Raw genomic sequence first — 19,294 nt, 5'->3', positions numbered from 1 at the left:
CGCTGCCCACCTGCGGCCGGGCGCCCCAGAGGCTTCCCCCGGCCGCCGCCCGGCGCCTCGCGCTGCCATTCGCGGGACGCGGCCCCTCGGCCGGCGCCGCCGCCGGGCACTGGCGAGCAGAGCTGTCAGTCACGGCGCCGCCCGGCCCCCGAGCTCCATTGGCCCAGTAACCCCTTTTCGGGCTTTCGCCTGCCCTCATTGGCTGAGGGGATCGGATAGGGAGCCGCGGTTGGGCGAAAAGCGGGTCTCGGGGGCGGGACGCGGCCCGGAGCGAGAGCCGATTGGCCGGCGGGCCGGAGCGGCGCCCCGCGATTGGCGGGAGAGGCGGAGAAGGCGGGGCCGCCCGGGGTGAGGGTTGTATGAGGTGAGGGAATCTCGCGGGGTCTCGCCAGCGCCGGGCGCGGAGGCGCGCGGTGATTGGGCGGCGGGGGTCACGGGGGCGGGACTGAGTCAGGGAGTCTCCGCGGCGGCCGAGCCCTATGGGCCGGCCGAGCCGGGTCCCGCTCGGTGATTGGGTGGGGGCGGCTCTCGCGGAGCCTGGCGGGCCGGGCCCCATTGGCTGCGGGCGGGCGTCGGGCGCGCGCCCCGCATGGGGGCGGGGGGGCCCGGCGGGGGGAGGGCAGGCCGGGTGCGCGTGCCCGCCGTGCGCTGCGCGCTGGGGCTCCGGCAGGAGGTGAGTGCCGGGGGTGCCGCCGCCGGGGGGGGGGAGCGGGGGGGGGGCGCGCGCGGCCGGGGGGCGGAGCGGCGCTGAGCGGCGGGGCCCCACCGCCCGCCGCCCCCGCCGCGCACCGAGCCCCCCCCCCCGCCCCCCCGCACGCCCCCAGCCCCCGCCGGGCCGGGCCGGGCCGGGCCGTGCTGTCAGGGCGCCGCCGCCCCTCGGCCCCCCCGTCCCCTCCGGGCCGCCCCCTGACGCCGCGCCGTTGTGTGTGTGTGTGTGTGTGTTGCAGGCCTTCGAGGAAAAAGTTGCGAAGTGGCGAGTGGCCCGCCCCGCGGCCGGCGGCAGGTGCCCGGCAGGAGGCAGCGATGTAGGAGGCGCGGGAGGCCCGAGGAGATAAGTGGGGATGTGGGCATGGCGCGGGTAGGCTCGGCACGGCGCGCACCGGCTTCCAGGGCAGCGGCTCCGAGCCCTCCCCCCGCGGGGAAGGGGCGCCGAGCGCGGTTGCTTTAAAAAAAAAAAAAAAAAAGAGAGGAAAAAATAAAAATAAAAGACGTGCGGACAAAGCAGACCCGCCCCGGCCCGCCGCCCGAGGATGGAGCTCCAGTAGCCGGCCGGGGGGCACAGGGGTTCGCTGGGGGCCGCGCGCACATGAAGACCCCGCGAGCGCCCGGCGGCACCAGGAGATAAGGCCCGAGGGGCTCGATGTTCCGCAAGGTGGGCCGCGTGTGGTGAGACCCAACTTCTGGTGAAGTGTGGCGAATCTCGGTTTTATGGCCAAATGACAGCTTGACCCAGTTGTTGTCCAAGCCGGGGGCATTTTGTTGAATGTCTCTTTGTGGCACGACGGCCAACGCAAAAATGATGGCGGCTTACAATGGCGGTACGTCCGCAGCAGCGGCAGGTCACCACCACCACCATCACCACCACCTTCCTCACCTCCCTCCTCCTCACCTCCATCACCACCACCACCCGCAGCATCACTTGCATCCAGGCTCTGCGGCTGCGGTACACCCCGTACAGCAGCATGCCTCTTCGGCGGCTGCGGCCGCGGCAGCTGCGGCCGCGGCCGCGGCGATGTTAAACCCAGGGCAGCAGCAGCCATATTTCCCATCACCGGCACCGGGTCAGGCCCCTGGACCAGCTGCAGCAGCCCCAGCTCAGGTACAAGCTGCAGCAGCTGCTGCAGTTAAAGCGCACCATCATCAGCACTCACAACATCCACAACAGCAACTGGATATTGAGCCGGACAGACCTATTGGATACGGAGCCTTTGGTGTTGTCTGGTGAGTAAAGAAAAAAACTGAACCGATCTTTCCATTTTTATTTTTTTTTTAACCAAATCATAATTCATTCTTGGTTTTGCCATTTGATCCAGAATACGAGAAAGCTGCTTACCACAGATTTTTTGTACTGGTTCTTCTCTCTTCTTAGAAAGTTGGCTTCGCTTGTTTCTCTTGGCAGAACGAGGCTTAGAGTGGTGAAGAGCAACCTCCCGTTAACAGGCCACGCCGCCAGTCTTCTTTAAGATGAACGCAGCGTGTTTACATGCCTTCTGTGCATTTAATTAGAATATGTATTCTGTTTAGCTAAGCTGTACTTCCTAAAATTTCAGGTTAACAAATGAGTATTAGAATATATGTTTTGACCTGACATAAGAGCTGGAAATTGAAAGCGTATGAAAATGTCTTCCTCCTTCAGTCACCTGTCAAGATCTTTGTCTAGGAGACGGCTTGACCTGCAGTGGTATGCTATATGCTGCCTACAACAGAATATCTGAACTTTGCTCTCCTCTCATAAATGTAAATGGGATTTTCTGTCTACTGTACTACTGCCTACAGCTCTTTTATTCCCCCAGCTGCTGTTTCAGAGGATTTTGTCAGTGGATCGTAATCTCTTCTAATATATTTTGTGACCACCTTAATGTAATGTATGCAATTATTGCCCTTCAGGATCACTGAGGCGAAGCTAGAGTGATTTTTGAGTAGTTTTTTATAAGCCGTTGCCAGATTTACCCCGTTCTGTAAAGCTCTGTGGAACCGTAGGAGATGCCCGGGTTTTGTTTTTGAGAGCAAGCGTACTGCAGCGCGCTTCCTGTGCAGGGAACACCAAGTCTGAAGTGGGTAACTGTGGCGCGTCCCTGCAGAGCTTGCCTCGGCGCTCGGTCGGTGTGACTTTGTGTTGCTTGAGGAGTTCTGCTTCAGGTACTGCCCGTGCTTGGACTGTACCGAGGCAGAAGTGCCGTGCGCCTGGGGTCGTGGCCGCTGGCGGCGTGCAGCGCAGAGAGCTTCGTGGTACGGGGCTGGGAGCACGGCACGGTAGTTCCTCGCCCCTGCCCTGGCACGGGTCGCGGCAGTATTTGCAATAAACCGTCTTTCCTAGGAGAAGCGAGGGCTAGGCGTAGCTTGGTGTTAGAGCTGATCCTGTGCCCCTGAACTCAGCAGGTCCAGGAAGTTCAGCTGAGCGCCGACTTTTCAAAGTCGGGGGGGTGCTGTTGTGCAGCCGGCGCTGCGCTGCTCTCGCTGCGATAGCGTACAGAAGTCTATGAAAGAACGGAAACTGAGAAGAAATCTTTAAAATATGTATCTAAAGATTATTTCCATCTGCTTGTGTATTTATTTCTGGATAAAGTGTTTTTTTTCTCTTTAATCTTAATTGTTACAGGCTGGCTTAAATGTAGGGTATTATGTAAGATCAGACCTCGCTGTCGTTGGTTTCTAACATTTTGTTTACCTCTACGTATTTCCTGGGGATCTTTATTTTTCTCAATTTTATTTGCCAAAAAAGATCTTTGCCAAGAGAGATCTCTTTTGTAATATTCAGTAGAATAAAAGGTTATGTTTGCATATTTAAATATCATATCATTAAGAATGCTGAGGAAAAAAAGTGTAGAAGTAAGGAGGGTCTGCAGGGACTGAGGCCGGGCAGGATGCTGCCAGAAGTGCCCCTTGGTCCCCAGACCCCCGGCTGTCCAGCTGCACCCACACAAACAGGAATTGCCACTGGTGAGACTGTGTTTGCAAAGTTGTAACTACAGCTTTTACTTCAAGATAATAATAATTTTGTGGCCTTTTTATTTTTTTAAAGGCCGTGGGGGTGTTAAATGAACTAAAAGCAGAAGCCTGGAGGTCAGATCTCCTTGGTAAAGTTGTAACTCTGTACAGACTGAGAACATAATCGGCTGAAATCCAGTTCCTCTTTGCTCACGTGTGTTTGAGTTCTGTGGTCACTGTTAGGTTTTTGGCATCTCGTATTAACTTCTGCAAGTGAATGGGTACTGCATTTGGGAGTCTGTGTGTCAGCAAGAGTTAAGCTGAATTTTAGATTTCATTCAAACCGTGAAAGCATGCCTGTGTAATTTAATTCCGGCCGTATAAGATAATGGAACTGAACATAAACATTGAGTTGGGTATTTACACTTCGGGTTAACTTAGACATGAAAAAATGCATACTTTGGTGCAAATGTAACGTAAAATTTTCAGCAAGATAAGGCCTAAGCTGCTTGTGAATAAGGATTCTGTTGCGTGTCTGTCTCTCTTCCTGAGCACTTACCGGCACTGATAAATAACTGAAAAGTTCATATATGTATTGCTGAGGGAAACTGGTGTTGTTCGACGGACAGTTAAGTATTTGAACGAGTAGTCTTTCATCTCACTGCTGCGATGTGTCACCGTGTTGTCTAGAAAGATGCAGCTTGTGCTGCAGTTAGGCTTAGCTCCTCAGAGAAGCCATTGGCAGGGAGCGGTACCGAGTTTCCCGTTAGGTTACTGGGAGAGATTTTGTCTTGGCGTTGAGTTCGCGTTCGTCATTAGCTCGTTTGTCTGGTGCTTTATGATGTGTTGGGGTTGCTAATGTGCTGCTGGAGTTTGTCACTCACGAAGAGCTGAAGCATCGTGCTTCAGCATTTTCATGATTAACTCCTGCACTCTCAGTGGCGTACACAGGCTGTGTCCGTGGTTATCTAGACACCAGTAGGTCCTAAATGAACTGTCCTGGGCACCTCTCCTGTGACTGAGTGTTGATTTTAACGTGAACTTCACCCAAACTGGCGAAGTAGAAAGGAGTCTCTTCAACAGTCACCGTTAAATTGCTGCCTTGATAGAGCGAGGGTTTGAAGCTGGCATTGCGCGTGCTGTCGCCTCGCTGCTCCTGCACACGCAGCAGCGTGGGGGTGGCAGGGGAGGTGCTGAGGCAGGAGGCGTACGGGGGCCTCCCACCAGCTCCTGCGGGTTTGCTGAGTGGAGTTCTGCTCTGGCGGAGGGCCGAGAGCTGAGCTGTGTACCTGTCCTGCTGACAACATCTGAAAATACTGGGGAAATAAATCCAGATTTTAGTTTCAGTGAAAGCTCCGTGCCCCACGTTTCAAAACGCGTATCTGGTGTTGGGAAGCCTTGTGTATATCCTAGGAATGAGGAGCTGTCCTTTGCAGAAGTGCTCCCTGTTTTGCTGGGCAGACATGCTACTGCCATCTGGTGGGATCCTTAAAAATAAGAGCGATAAAAAAATGCTGTGAACCTGGCTCGGGAGTGAGGGGCGAAGACTCGATACATCTGCAAGAGGAGCTCGTGCTGCTTTCACGCCAGGTGCCGAGAGCAGAGGAAAGCTGCAGCTCCCGTGGAGGCAGGCGGGGAAGGATTACTTTTGTTGCTGGTTCAAGCTGCTGGGATTGTATAGGAAGGTCTCGCTGGTTGGGGTACGTCCACTCCCTGAGGGTAAGAACCTGCGCCTCTGTAAGGTGTGTGGGGATGGGGTTTGTCATGTACGTGTCTCTAATTGCGAAAAGTTATCATCAAAGATTATGAAATCAGGCAATCTGCTTTATTACTACAAAAACTGTGTCAGAAGACACACATCTCTGGGGTACAAATGACAACAGAAAAAAGATGTAAGTTTGTTTTTTAAAAAGGCCTGATTTATGTGATTTTAATTTGCAGTGTGGTTTTCAATGTATTTGTTTCTAATGCTTTTTATCCAGAAAGGCAAAGAGCAGTATAATGTTGCAAATAGTTTGGCTCTTGATTTTAAGATAGTACAATATGTACAGGCTGTTTTTAATGGCAGAAATAATTTAGTTTAATTTTATACTTAGTTCCTGGCCTTCAAAGGCCTGAAATCACTACGGTCAATGCTAAGTAAAAATTGAAAAAAATACTGCATATAATTGATCCATGTGTGTACCCTAGAACAATTTAATGCGAGCTTTATCATGGTGCTGATCCTAAGCAGAGCAGTAGGACAGTCATTGTTAGGACAAACCGCTAACCTCCCGACCGATACTGGGAGGGAATGCCTCGTGCTGAGCAAGTAAGCAATGTAGCTCATTTGTTCGGGACAAAATTGCTGGAATATGTATTAGAAAAAAAAAAAAAGAGGTTACAGCTTCAAAAAGCATATGAGTAACTGCAGGAGAAGTTCCCCTCTGAGGTGTGATGGTGCTGCGAACCCAGGTGATGTTTTGCATGGTTAATGCAAATGATAATGCAAAAGTCCGGTCTGGTAATTGTGGAAAGCTTACGGAAAGTTCAATTAGTAAAATCTGGTTTATGAAACCTTTAAAGTCTTGTGGGTGTGAGAGATTTTTTTCCAAGTTAAAGTTGTTTGTATCATAGTCTTTTTCCAGTCCCTCAGAACTCACCTGCTAGTGGAGTTTTGTGAACGTTGGGGAAAAAATACCCTGGTTTAGTATTAGCACTTGGATGGACAATTGTGTTGCTGTAAACTATTTCGTCTGCCGTTTTGTGTTAATCTAAATTGACTTTTTAAATTATTGATTAAACAAAAAGCAACCTACAGAAGGAGTCTGAAATTAACCGTGGTATTTTCATTGTGAATGGGGCTGAGGACAAAAGAACTGTAGGTGGGCAGTGGTATCCCCGATCGATGTACGTATCCACCAGAAATCGGATGAAGAGCCCCTGGGAGCAGTCACCTGGGCCAGTGCTGGTATCCGGGAGAAGAAGGTCCCTACAAAACTTTCCAACTAAGCAAATGCAAGACAAATCCAAAGAGCACTTTAACTTACTGGTGTTACGCCTGGCTAAGATGTGACAACAGTACTATTCACCTGTATAACGTGGGGGTTTTTGTAAGGGTAGAAAACATCCGTGTGTGGCACGATGTGTTGATTTTTGGTGTAGTAAGATTGAAACAACCGTGCCCCCAGGGTGCTGAGGTAAAAGAAACCCATCCAGTAACTTCTTGGGCGTAAACGAGGCGCTGGGAACTGGGCGGGAATTCTATCCAAGTGATGCACCAGGTTGTCCGTTATTGTCTTGTAGGATGATGCAAGGGGGAAGGAACGTGGATGATATTTTTTCCTCATTGTTGGGCAAGGACCACGTGAAGTAAATCAGTTCGCTGTAGTTTACGCCCAGGTCAGCGTTTTACAGGTCACTCGCAGCGCCCGTTCTGCCGCGGCACCTGCCGGTCGTGCTGTTGGTGCCCACGTGAAGCCGCCCGCTGGCAGGGCAGGTCGTGGTGCCGCTCCGTGTCTTCTCTTCCCTCTCAGCTCCACAAATGTTACGGCAGAACAGCCTGTAACTGGAGCGACAACCCAATACTGATTTTTCAGACGTGTTTCAGATGTTCTTTCCCCCTCTCTCCTCACGTACTTTTTCACTTCTTTTAAAGAGAGTTTGTCGTCCCTCTCAGCAGCCAGCAAACAGATGCCTCTGGTGTTTGTAAATGGAATATCAGAAGTAATGTAAAAAGCAGGATCTATATTCAAAACAACTTGCAGGGTTTACTGAAAGCCCATTTATTTCTGGTCAAAAGAATTCAATAAAAAGAAACTGGGCTCAGTTACTGCGATTTCCACTGTAACATTTAGAATTTAGGGGTAAGCGCTTGGTCCAAGCTTAAGTTATAAATATTATTACAAGAGTAATCTGTCCGAAAATGTTTGGCTTTCGTTTCTGCAACGCAAGTATGTGGTGTGCCTGGTACTATTGCTTGACAGTCGATGTCCATTTAAAATTCCTGTTACGGATTATTTAATGACTGTAAGCAGTGAGTAAGCTCTCTTGCTCGGTACCAACTTTACGGAGCTGTAAGCACGCCCTGTAAACAAACAGCAGGCTGACTGTCCAGCCTGCGCTTGGACTCGCCAGTTCGAGCCTGTCCCGACTTACCTGCGCAGCTGGGAAGTTCTTTAGGAAGTAAATAACGGCCTTTGGTGTCGGAGCTTCAGCGCTGCGCCGGCAGCCAGGCTCGTTAGCGCTGCTGCGGGCGGGCGGGTTTCGAGGTGCTGGGCCCACTGAGCCCCGTTAAGGGTTAGGGGGGCGAGGGTGTCCCACGCGTGTGCCAGGGGGCGGCGGGGGCAGCCTGCAGAGGATGGGACGGCGATGGGTTAGGTGGGGACACGGCACTGTGCTGCGTGCAGCAGCCGCTGCCATCGCTCGCTCGTGTCTATCGCGGCGCCCTGGCTCGGGGCTGGCGGTTCTCTTGCCTGGGCCGGAGCAGCGCGGGTTGGTTTTTGAGCCCAGGAACAGGCCCTGTCGCGCGCTCCTGAAGTTGTCTCGTGTGGATGTGTTCGGCTGCTCTACGAAGCTTTAAGTGCAGTAGGTGTAGGCAGAGTCCTAGCATTGTAATTTGAAAGTACATCGTGTAGTAGAGGCTGCAAATTTCGCCGTATTGTGAGTCAAACCAACTATTACGTCCAATTCTGTAAAGTAGACCCCCGGGTGAGGTAGTAGATGCTTAAATGAAAGTGGCTTATGACAGGCAGTACAAATACGTATGTAAAGGACAGAGGCTTATGTTGTTAATGCATTTATTTATTGATAATAGTATTTAACTGTAATAAGCAGTAACAAGGAAAAAGTGAATGCGAGTGGAAGTGGATGGGATGGGGAGTGAATGGGTAGTAGCTGAAGGTGGTGCGAACCATGGCGATTACCTGCTATCTAGATATGGAGAGGCTATAAAAATTAGCGTTGTGTCAGTAGGCCATGCTTTTTAAAAAATGCCACAAGTAATAACCTTCTCCTTAAAATACATTTCTTCCCTTTGTTCTAACTGCTCCTTTTCCTCTCCTCCACCCCTTTTTCTTACTTTCCAGTGTTGGCTGTGGTACTTTCTGAAGTGCAGCTCGCCAGCAGCAAGTTTAAACGTCGACAGCAGCGTTTGGGTACGGGGCTCAGTGTGGACAATGCCAGCCACTCCTCTGCGGAAGGCTCTTGAACTCTGTCTGCCGCAGGGCAGCGGGCAGGGGCAGCGGGCAGGGGCAGCCCGCCTCGCCCGTGGTCTGCGGTGCCCTGACTTGGCCAAAGCACGATGTGTTCAAACCACTATGGTGCTGATACTGTTAGTAGTTGGCACCTGCTGATGTTGTAGACCAATCCCATAGCCTCGGTCGGTTAGATTGGCAGCACGTTTTTCCAGGGTTGTGACAGTAATTTTGCTACAGATTGCCTGCGGAGAGTTTCTGTGATCAAGGAGAAATACGCGGAGGCGCGTGGCGTGTGGGTGCCCAGGCAGTGGTACGGGTACAGCAGTGCCACGGCAGCGGGCGCGCCGCAGACCGCCCGAGGTGAGCGCAGCCCGTTGCCAAAATGCGCTCCCATCAGCGCACCAAAATGCGTGTTGTGCAGGGCTTGCAGGCAGCTGAACAAGGATAAATGTTCATGGAAGCCTCCTTCTCTAAAATAAACATTTCTCTTCATTCTGACAGGTTTAAAGTTGGTGTTAGAACAGTCTGAGCTTCGTTACGCTGTTTAAAATCGTATTGCTTTTCTCTTGTTACGTGAGAGCGGTGGAGAAGTAAGGGCAGCCGTAGGTCAGCCACGATGCTACCTGACTTCATGGCCGTGGCCCGTGGCCCTGTACCGTGTTTAGAAGTACTCAGTAAGAGCTTGAGCCTTCATCGCGAGGGCTGTAGCGGGATCAGTGTGTCCTAGTCGTATCTTGCTTTAATTTCCTGTTGTGTTTTTTTCTGTAAAGGCTTGGAATCGCGTGCGTGTGTGAGTGGAATTTCTATGCTGGTTTTGATGTTGTTTATAACACCAGAATGGTGATAGCAGAATCATTTCAAAGAATAGACGTTTTGATAAGTTATCTTCTGTTATTTCCTTAATTTTCTTGGAACGTGGTCTGAAGGTATTTGTTGTGGAATTACGAAAAAATAAATTGAGCTTTCTGTTGAAGAATAGTTGCAGGAAATTTTATGGAAAATTAAAATATATTGGGAAATGTGCGAATCCTTGGACTCTAGTGAATGATTTTCTTTCCACCATTCTCTTTCATACGCAAATATGGTTTAGTAGGTGCAAAAAAAAAATGCACCTACTGGAGAATGTGGTAGTTTAGTTTCCTTGTCATTTTGGAATGGTGCTATTCCAAATTGCAATCCTAAATCTATTCCTAGTTTTACAATAATATGTTTTTTCCTTATTCAGGCACCACCAGGCGGTGCTCTTATAGTTTTCTTCATTTTGCTAGCTAAATGCAGTGGCAGAATAGAGCCTTTGCTTAATGGGAGCAGTAAGGCTGAGGATGGTGTTGACCTGACAGTCAGGTAGTTACTTGGCTTTGTTCTCCATCGTTTATTTTTTTTTCTGAGAAGCTACTGACTTTCTCTTCCCTCTTGAATGTGTTTATAGCGTTTCTTTTTATTTCAGTTAATACATTTTATTACTTAACATAAATGCTTGCAACCATTGAAGAATACTTGTCAATGAATAGACAAAACTCATTTCATAAACGTAGCAGCATTTTCCAGGCATGGGTAATCTTTGTGCAGCGGTTGCTGGTCTGTGCTGGCACTTGTTGGTTTCCCCGGGTGCGACTTGCGAGGCCAGCAAGCTGCAGCTTAGGAAGGAGAGAGGCTGGCCTGTGGCCTAGCTCAGCGGACTCTTTCCCTGAAAACCATTTAATTTTTCTTTAAGCGTTTTGGTTGCTAGTTAAAACGTTGAGGTTTACTACGGTTGGAAGAAGTGCCGGGAAGGTTGTCCCGCAGGCCCTCCCGAGCCCTTCTTGTTTAGGTCCAGCACCGCTGACGGGCGCAGCTCCCAGCACTGCCCTCGGGTCAGAGGCGGCCGCGGGGCTGCCCAGCACAGAGGGGCTGCCCTTCGCAGCGAGCCTTCTGGCTTCCCCGCCTTGGTTTGTTTCTAAAGGCCCGAGACAACCCATCTGAAACTATCTGAGAGCACTACGTGAGAGCTTTCTCTCCCCAGAGGTCATATAGCAAGCAGAACAGAAGCGCTGTTAAAAGGGCTTTCTAATAGGGCAATGTAACTTTTCTTTGATGTTTCTGTAAATTCTTGTTGGCTTGTTCGCTTCACATTTCTGATTCGGAGGGAGATTATCTCGCAGGTAGGTATTTAGGGAAGAATGGAGGCAGTGTAGCAGCTATTCCCAGGCTGCTTGCAATCCGTCTCTCATAATTTCATAAGTTCCTTGGCTAGCACTTTTACATAAGACAAGCAGGAGAATTTTCTGAATATCATAATGCTTCTGAATCCCCTATGCTTTCCCTGAGTGCCTTTGAAATCCTCTAGGCCAGACCTCCTTGATGTTGATTTGTAGCTAGCGGGTATGTTGATGAAGCAAAATTATCCCTTTTGTTATTGTTCTGACTGACTGAGGGGGCATGGATCAAATAGGTCATGGGAATACGTGTGATATTGATAAAATTAATATGCATAATGTAATACTGCACAAGGTTACGAATGCGGACTGCATAGAATACTCTGCATCCTTGGCATGCAAGCGTGCCCTGACTTCAACAGCTACTGCAGCTGGCTTGAATCATGGCTAATGCTTAGAAAGGTGCATCTGCAAACTAGCTGCTAACTCATCACGTGCATATGAAAAAATAAAAAAAAAAGTGAAAATAGTCAAAACACTACAAGAAAAATTGAGATGCTCTTTCTTAACAAAAGTGAGGAGTCTTACAGTCAATTAGCATTTTTTGAGTCACGATTCCTTTTCTAATTACAAGGACATATCCAGAACAAACAAGAATATACACAGGCTGAAAGTGACATCTTGGAAAATGAAGATCTAACAATAGTTTTCTTAACCACACGTCTCCTCTAAGTCATCATTCTGGAAGCTAATCTCATTAACATGAGGTACAGTTAAAGGACAATGGGGAGAGAAGTTCCCGCATAATAATTGCTGTTAATTTAAGTCCTTGCAAAAACAGGGAGAACTCTGCTTTTCCTCATCCCTTATTCCTTCCACTGTTTGGAATTGGCCTAATGAATTCACTTGTGACTGTCCACGACATTTTCTATATTTTTCTATGATAGTGCCTAATCTTTTTTGACAAGTATAGTAAATATGGGAGTTGAAAGATTCAGTTTTAATTTAGGAGCTGAGTTTGGTTAAGGATGCAGTTTCACAGCCAAGTAAGTGGCAGCCCACCAGTGTGCCTGAACTAGCACTCGTGTGACAGTGTCCTAAATTGTTCGTCTTTTATTTAGTGCTGCTTCAGAAGTGAATATTCAGATTATGAATTGGAACAAAAGAATGTGAAATTAAGACCTGGAAAAATTATTCTCAGGTTTAAATCTTAATGCCATTATCAATTGCCATTTGTGATCTGGCAGAGCAAGAAAGGCATTTATCTTCCCCATTCAGCTCCAGATCGCTTCTCGAAAAGTGCCTGAGTGCGTCTTCTGTGAAGTGCTTCTGTGTCAGTGGCTACCATAGGCACAGCACAAATCCTGCGTGGGACCGGTCTTTATGCATTAATATCCTGATAGAGAAGGTAATAAAGCAATACTAACTGGCAAAAATATTTAAAATATATATCTATTTTCCCATATATCATTTGATTTAATTCAAACGACAAAGTCACAGTTCTACCTAACAGCTTAACTGAAAGCAGGGTTTAATTATGAAATGGAAAGTACGTTTTATTTACTTATTTATTAAGTTATTAAAGATGACTTAAGGTAGTGAAGTGCTTTTCTGGTGAGGTTCGTATTTGCACAGTGATTGTATTTGGAAAGTGAGGATTAAGGTCTTCCATTCCGCTTTTGACCGTGGGGCATTGACATACTTAGCGAGCCCAGAATCTGCACTGCAACTTTCCTTTTGCCCCTGCTAAAGGTGAAGATGACTTAGGTTATTTAGGTTTGGATTGTTTTTTGTTTTCTAAAGGATTTGAAAAGTAGGTGAATGTTGACAGAATCGGGACCAGCCTTGACCTACTTGTGGCTTTTTCTCTGATCTGTCTTGGGTATGTCACATTATCATTTTTATGCTACTGTTTACTCATCTGAAGACTCACCTAAAATGCTAAGAACCAACATGTTTGGTAATTTGAACATTAAATCTATGTAATATTACCAGTCCCACAATTGTTGCCAAGAAGATTTTGCCATCTTCATATGACCTGGTAAAAGGAATCCTTCTGTAATAATTTTTATTTCATACTGAACTGCTCTTTAAACTTTGGGTCAAAAGTGTTTTCGAGCCATTTACTTAATTCCCCTTTGAAACTTCATGTTTTCTTCCAAGAGTCTGTATTCCACCTTAGAGACCTGAGAAGACTGGAATTGCAGCCATGATGGTGATTTACGTTATCACAAGGCTTCTGACTCTTTCAGAATAGAGAAACACGTATTAGGATTTTCAGGTCAGTTCACGGGAAATCATTTAAAACTCAATATGGCTTTGAAACTAATAGGTTAGACAAGAGCCCTGCAGGTCTGTCTTTGGTGTTTCTTCAGATGAAGTTGTGAAACTGAAATTGCTACTGTGTAGGATATAAATTAATTTGGTTTATAACAATTCAGGGCTTTATTGTGTTTTTTTTTTGTTGTTGTTTTTGTTTGTTTTTAGAAGAAAGAAATACAATTTCCTTGTAGTTTGTGCAATATTTATATATTTACGATGTCGTGGGTCTTTCTTAAATCTTCATTAATATATATTAAAAAGGAGAAAAAATAAAGAAGAAAACCTTCCATGTTCCAAATATATCCCACAACCCTAAAGCATCTTCCAGGCTTTTGGGTTGTACTGGCTATAAGTTTGTTTCTCACTTGTGTTTTGACATGTCCCTTCTGCTCCTGCAGTAATTCAAAGAATGGCTGTGCAATTTTGGTCACACAGAAATCTTTACATGGGAGAAAGGAAAAAACAGAGCAGTTTTCAATACTTTACATGAGTAAAATGTGCAGAGGAAGCTTCAGAAATCTGTTGTCCTCTTGCCTTGTGCAAAGGGACAAGGAAACTGCCATTAATGTAGTTGTGCTCTTTACCACTACTGTCAAAATATATAAAGGATTATCTTCAGTTAGAGTTGCCACTATGAAAAGAAACTGTATTGTCTGTGAAAGAGGTAGCAGTAAAAGAGCTTTTGTCAGATAGTGTTCCTGACAAAACAGACAGCACTGTTCGTTTTGTTTCTCTCCTCTTAGTTTTGGTTTATTCAGCAGAGGAAGAATTGGATCAGTGTTTGCTTGGTCCATTGTGAAACGGTGGTGTTGGCAATTACGGTGCCGCACAAGTTTTACATTTAAGTGAGACTTTAATGTTAAGGTCTATGATTCTAAAGTCTATTGCCACACAGGGCAGATAGATAACAAATATTGTTGTCTAAAATAATTTCTGGCAAGAGGAATGGAAGGGAGAGTGGCAACTAATAAGTACTCTGTGTTGTAATGCAGCGTTCTGCATTTTTATAATGAATGTTCTGCATTATGATAATGGACAGGGTACAAGCTGAAACTTGGAAAGACAGTAAATAAGATTTGCCTCTTACAGATAAAATTTTGGTGTACGTTCATAGATTCCTCACTCCTACCAAATTTTGGGGGTGAACATAAAAAGCAGTATTTCAGAAAATTAAAAGGCACTGTCAGCCTCATGCAACAAAGGTGTCCAAGTCCGGAGGCTCAGTACACCAAGAGACACTATTTCCCTTGGTTGTAGCACAGAACACAGGATTGTGCTTATTTTGGAGCCAATTCCTGCATTTCAAATATTTGTTGCAGACTTGGGTTTGAATACTCTGCTGATTTTTCGTGTGCTGGCAAACAGCCAAACGTGGTGGCAGTGAAAAATCGGGATGGCTGCAATAGGGGGGACTTAGCTGGGAAGGTGAAGTACTGAAATAGTGAGGTGTGGCAGTGGCTCATGGTGATTATGCTTGAGCCTCGTTAGAGTAATGAGGCAAGAGGAATTAATCGCTGCATTTTTTTTGTTGTTTTGGTCCCCCCCGCCCCCAGGAGAGGATGGCAGGGGGGACGAGAGGTACAAGGGAAAGCTTGTAGGGAGATCTGAGACGCTGTGGATGATTAGTGCTGGAAGCTAGGTATCTATCTAGAGGATATGACCAGAGCTTTTATTAACCTACTTTCCTGTGGAGGTACAAAAATGTTCTAGGAACTGTGCCAAAGCCTAGAGGCTTGTTGGACATGGAGAAGAAGGTTTGACATTTGGATTTTCTTTGGTTGGCTGGTGGGAATGGGAATGGAGGTCAGTGAATTGGGACAGCAACGTAGTAGGTCATGTAGTTATGGTATATGTTTGGAGGAAAAAAAAAAAAAGGAAAAAAGGAAGAAAAAAAGAACAAAAATACATGGAGATTTATACATCTATTGGGCATGTTTATTAGCATCACAGACTTTACAGAGCCATGATATTGACTGAAAAAAAAAGAACATATAAAAATAAAAAAACACAGAATGAATGTCCTGTATAGTGCAGTAGTTACTGTAGCTATAGTTCATGTAGGCATTTGGGAAGTAAATAAAAAGATCTCAAGCATAGCCAGAAAATTTAGTGTAAACGGGGAAATAAATTTGATTTGAAAAGCAGCTTCAATTTTAAGCTTCCATGAAGGAAGACAAATTAAACATTTTTAAATATATTAACCATAACAGTATCCCTTTAATTTTCTATCCTTTTCTTTTAAGTAAGATACTCTAAAGCAATTTTTGTTCAAGGAGACATTTTTTGCAGTAATCAGTTTTGCTTTTAGCTCTGATTTTTAAAGAATAAGTGATAATGGCGCACATGCTCGAGGGCGTGATTAGAGCGCAACGTTAAAAGGCTTTTTAGGACATCTACAGCTGAAAAAGGAGCTCTGGAGAGGTCTGCATTTGGCAGCTGAGCAAGACGGGAATAAAGCATACCTTTGAAGTGTGATATGAAGAACGAGTTGCTTAACCCTTTCACATGAAATACCTTCTGGTGAGAGTTAAATCTAGGTGTTTTCTTTGGGCTCATCTCAGAGTTACCCGTGAAATCTGTTAGCTCGTGTCCAGTCTTTTCTCCCCCTGAAGGAGCCCCGCACCACAGCAGAGACCAGACCGCCTGTCCCGGGGCTGTGCTAGGCAAACCCGGCTGCTCGGAGAACTTCGGGTGCGGGGTTTTTTGGGACACCTGACGGTGGGCTACCTTGCAGTATTCTGCACTTTGAGGTAATTTAATGAGATGCTGAAGTACACATCTGTAGTAATTACTAATGTAGATATTAGTGTTGTCTTTTTTAATTACCTTAAGGAATTTGTCTTACGTTCAGTGTTCTTAAAACACAAATAAAACAGCATTCAGATGCAAATTCCTGGATGTAAAACTTATTTTTACATGCATAAGTTTCAGGAAAATACTTAGCTGGTAGAATATATTTTTGTAGATTTCAGGCAAGCTTAAGGGCAGCATATGCCATTACCAAATGACAACAAAGCAAGCTGCTGTTTTATGTTGCAAAGGTGTATTTTGGAGGAGTCGATTATGCATCCAAGAGATGGCAACAGGTGCTGTGTCTTCTAGTGGTGGCTATGCTGTTGCATCCTCTGATAGATCTGAGCTCTTGCCTCTGACTATCATTTGCACTGCCTACATGGTCCCTTATTGCTTTCACACTGACGGGTCTCAGTTGCCTGTGTCTCGAAGTTAAGTGTAAGCAAAAGCAAAGTTTTGCTCAGTAGTATCTTCTCAGCTGTCGTCTTCAGTTTGCTTTCATACCATATCTCTTAAAGATTTTTTTACCCACTATTAATATTTCATTTCAGCATCTTTGAAGTATTGCCAACTGGAGGAGACTGCTGCATAGCAATGATGGCCTGAAAGTCATTATCAGCACATCAGTTTCTTAAATATCTCCAAAAATAACAGCTGTTCTTTTTGATAATGTGTCTTTTAACAATGAAGCCTTTTCTTTATTTTTTCTGTGCCCATGTGCTGGTATCAGCAGTGACTTTCACTTGGTGTTCTCTTTCAAACTCTTTTAGAAATGGGTTAATCTTCTGTGCTGCAGCTACTCGGAGCTCTTTGTAGGCAATGATTTGCATCAGGAGTATAAACAGATTTTGTGGAAACCTTTTTTTAAGTCCATGAGCAGCTGGTGAAAATATGAGGGTACACTTGTAAGTGTCAGTGTTCGTGTCTTACATGTGCCCATCTTGTGGGCCCTGAGTAGCTGCTTAGTATGAGCAGATATTTAATATAGCTTGCAAGTAGGACAATAAGAAATTACTTAATTTATCCCTAGACTTTGATCTCTGGCCACTGCATGAGTCCAGGATCCTCCTTTCATCAGAGCCCTTCCTTGCTCTGGTGGTAGTTGCACTCAGGTACTGCGTACTTCCCTAACCTCGGGTTCTTCATCTCTGACGATGCTAAAACTGTCTGATCTGTTGATTTCCATCTGTTCATATTTCTGTGGTGGTGAAAGTAAAGTGAAGACAATGACATGGCACTGCTGTAATACTTTCCTCCTTCTCCTAACGTATCTGTGTGTGGCTTTTCCTTTAAACAGAATAATTAAAATGATTATGAATATCTCCTTTAAACTGGAATCTATCAGCTTTTGCATCTCTTAAACAATGTATGTACAGCCAGAGGGTAAAAGACATTATAATACCATGCTAATTGTGTGAGTGTGTATGCTAAGCTTCTCTTGTTGCAAAAAATCCAACAAAAACAAAACCTCTCTTCTGATGGCACCACGCAGTTAGCCACCACTCCCACTTCTCCTTGCAATGGGAGGCGAAGTCGCTCCACGGCCAGGACAGGAGTTAACATCAGTGCTGTGGGTTACAACCACTTTGAATTTGGACTTGGCATACAGGAAGAAGAAACTCAAGTAAAATTTAGAAAGGAGGGTCCTCAAATCAGTGAGCTTTGGTTATCCAGAAGCAGGAGTTTGTTTTCAGCTAGACCTCAGCTTGCCCTGCCATGAACTGGCAAGGGGAGGCATTGCTGGGGGGGCAGCTCATGTCCAGGGCGGGCCCCCTAGGAGACAGTAAGAAGAGACTTGGTAAAGCAGCTACTTTGCTTTTGCTTAAAAATTCAGTATATGCTTGGAAATTAATTAACCCGATGTAATTTCCTTTTTTTTCTTGAAATAAGAAATCTGTTAATAAATATATATGTGTGTATATGTTTTATTTTTGTAATGATTTCACGCACTATCTACATACTTCCCCTGCCTCTCCTCTCCACTAACCATTAAATTTTGCTGATCAGTTTTTGTAGTGCTTTAGTAGGGCTTATTATCTGTCAATAATTCTGCACAGGGACCAGATATTCTGAATCTAATGGCCTATTCCTGTACATAAACTTTATGTACCCAATGAAACATTTCCCAGATAAGTGATGTGATAACCACACACCTCCCAGCTATTTGATTAGTCTTGGAAATCTTTTGTTTTGTTGTATTTTTTTGTTTTGTTCCATTTTCAAATATATTTTGAGAGTCTTTGTTATAGTAAGTGTGTAAGATGCCTCTAAGCATTAGGCAGACTAAAGCAGAGCTCTTTTACCTATTAACCTCAATAGTTTAATATAAAACTGTTTGTAGCGTCATGGATTTGTTGTAGTGCTGTGTACTCAAAAAGCAGTATATCAGGTATCACATGCCCTTGAATGCAAGTTGCATTATTTGCTTAAAAGTGTTGTATCCAGTATGCTTGGGTGAGCAGGTGAAATGCTTGTGGGACCATGTTTGTTATGCGTCTTAGGATAAGGCTTTCTGGAGAAGGTATTTATGATTAAAAGAGTTGAGCAACTGAGGAAAAAAGTTCTTTGACTAGCAAAGAGAACTTGGAATGTAATCATGTGAAGCCCTCCTGCCACCTTCTAATAAGTCCTGATATAAATTTGTGGGCATTCCCTGTAAACATGAGGGAAGGTTTGCTTCCCTCATAGAACAAACTCAATCAGCGATTTTCCCACAACGCCCTCTGAGAACATTCTTTCATTATCTTGTTGCTGTGTAATAATTGCCGTGCAGTAGTCACAGACTTGTTTTTCTAGCAGTTGAGACTACGGAACAGTGCGTACGCGTTGACCTGGATTTGGAGAGGAAAAGTTACAGTTGGCATAATCTCTACCTTGAAAACTTGCCATCAACAAGGCAGAGAGTTGCTAAAGACTTATAAAGGGTAATTGAAAAGGCCACATGCCTAAAAGAATTCTGTTCGATAAGCATTGGCTTTGGCAAGTAGTGCTCTGGATTGTGCTCTGTTACTAATGAAATTGTACTATTTCTGGAGTGAGTAGCCTATAATGTAAATAGCAGCTACAATTTGTGTTAAGTGTCTGTTTTCTTAGTACCTTTTATGTCAGATTTTTACTTTCTCTGTAGTTCTTAAATATAATAAGACATATATATGTGTATTACTTATAATCAGCAAAAAAAGGTTTCTTATGGAGAGAAGAGTGCCCCCTCGGCATGGG

The 19,294-nt window shown here is 45.6% G+C and overlaps 2 protein-coding genes and 1 long non-coding RNA gene across 4 annotated transcripts in view; 2 read left to right on the top strand and 1 right to left on the bottom strand.

The window, feature by feature from the left end:
• Positions 1 to 152, bottom strand: part of LYRM9 (LYR motif containing 9) — a 36,041-nt gene extending 35,889 nt beyond the window's left edge. The window contains exon 1 of the mRNA XM_080562783.1: positions 11 to 152. The gene's annotated coding sequence lies outside the window, so the exon portion shown is untranslated. The remainder of the gene's footprint in view (positions 1 to 10) is intronic.
• A 368-nt stretch (positions 153 to 520) lies between these two features.
• NLK (nemo like kinase) overlaps positions 521 to 19,294 on the top strand; it is a 51,425-nt gene continuing 32,651 nt past the window's right edge. For both annotated transcript variants that reach the window (XM_080562771.1, XM_080562772.1), the window contains exons 1-2: positions 521 to 673; positions 948 to 1,941. In XM_080562771.1, coding sequence (XP_080418897.1) covers positions 1,484 to 1,941 — 458 coding nt within the window. In that variant the 5' untranslated portion in view covers positions 521 to 673; positions 948 to 1,483. The remainder of the gene's footprint in view (positions 674 to 947; positions 1,942 to 19,294) is intronic.
• Positions 15,043 to 18,221, top strand: LOC308180702. The gene is made up of 2 exons (XR_013941137.1): positions 15,043 to 16,032; positions 16,627 to 18,221. It is a non-coding gene; the product is annotated as an uncharacterized lncRNA (long non-coding RNA).

This window comes from Anser brachyrhynchus, assembly GCF_964034855.1.
Source record: "Anser brachyrhynchus genome assembly, chromosome: 20".
NCBI classification, from domain to species: Eukaryota; Metazoa; Chordata; class Aves; order Anseriformes; family Anatidae; genus Anser; species Anser brachyrhynchus.
Note: the sequence above shows the minus strand (reverse complement) of the source record. Positions and strands in the feature narration are given on the sequence as shown.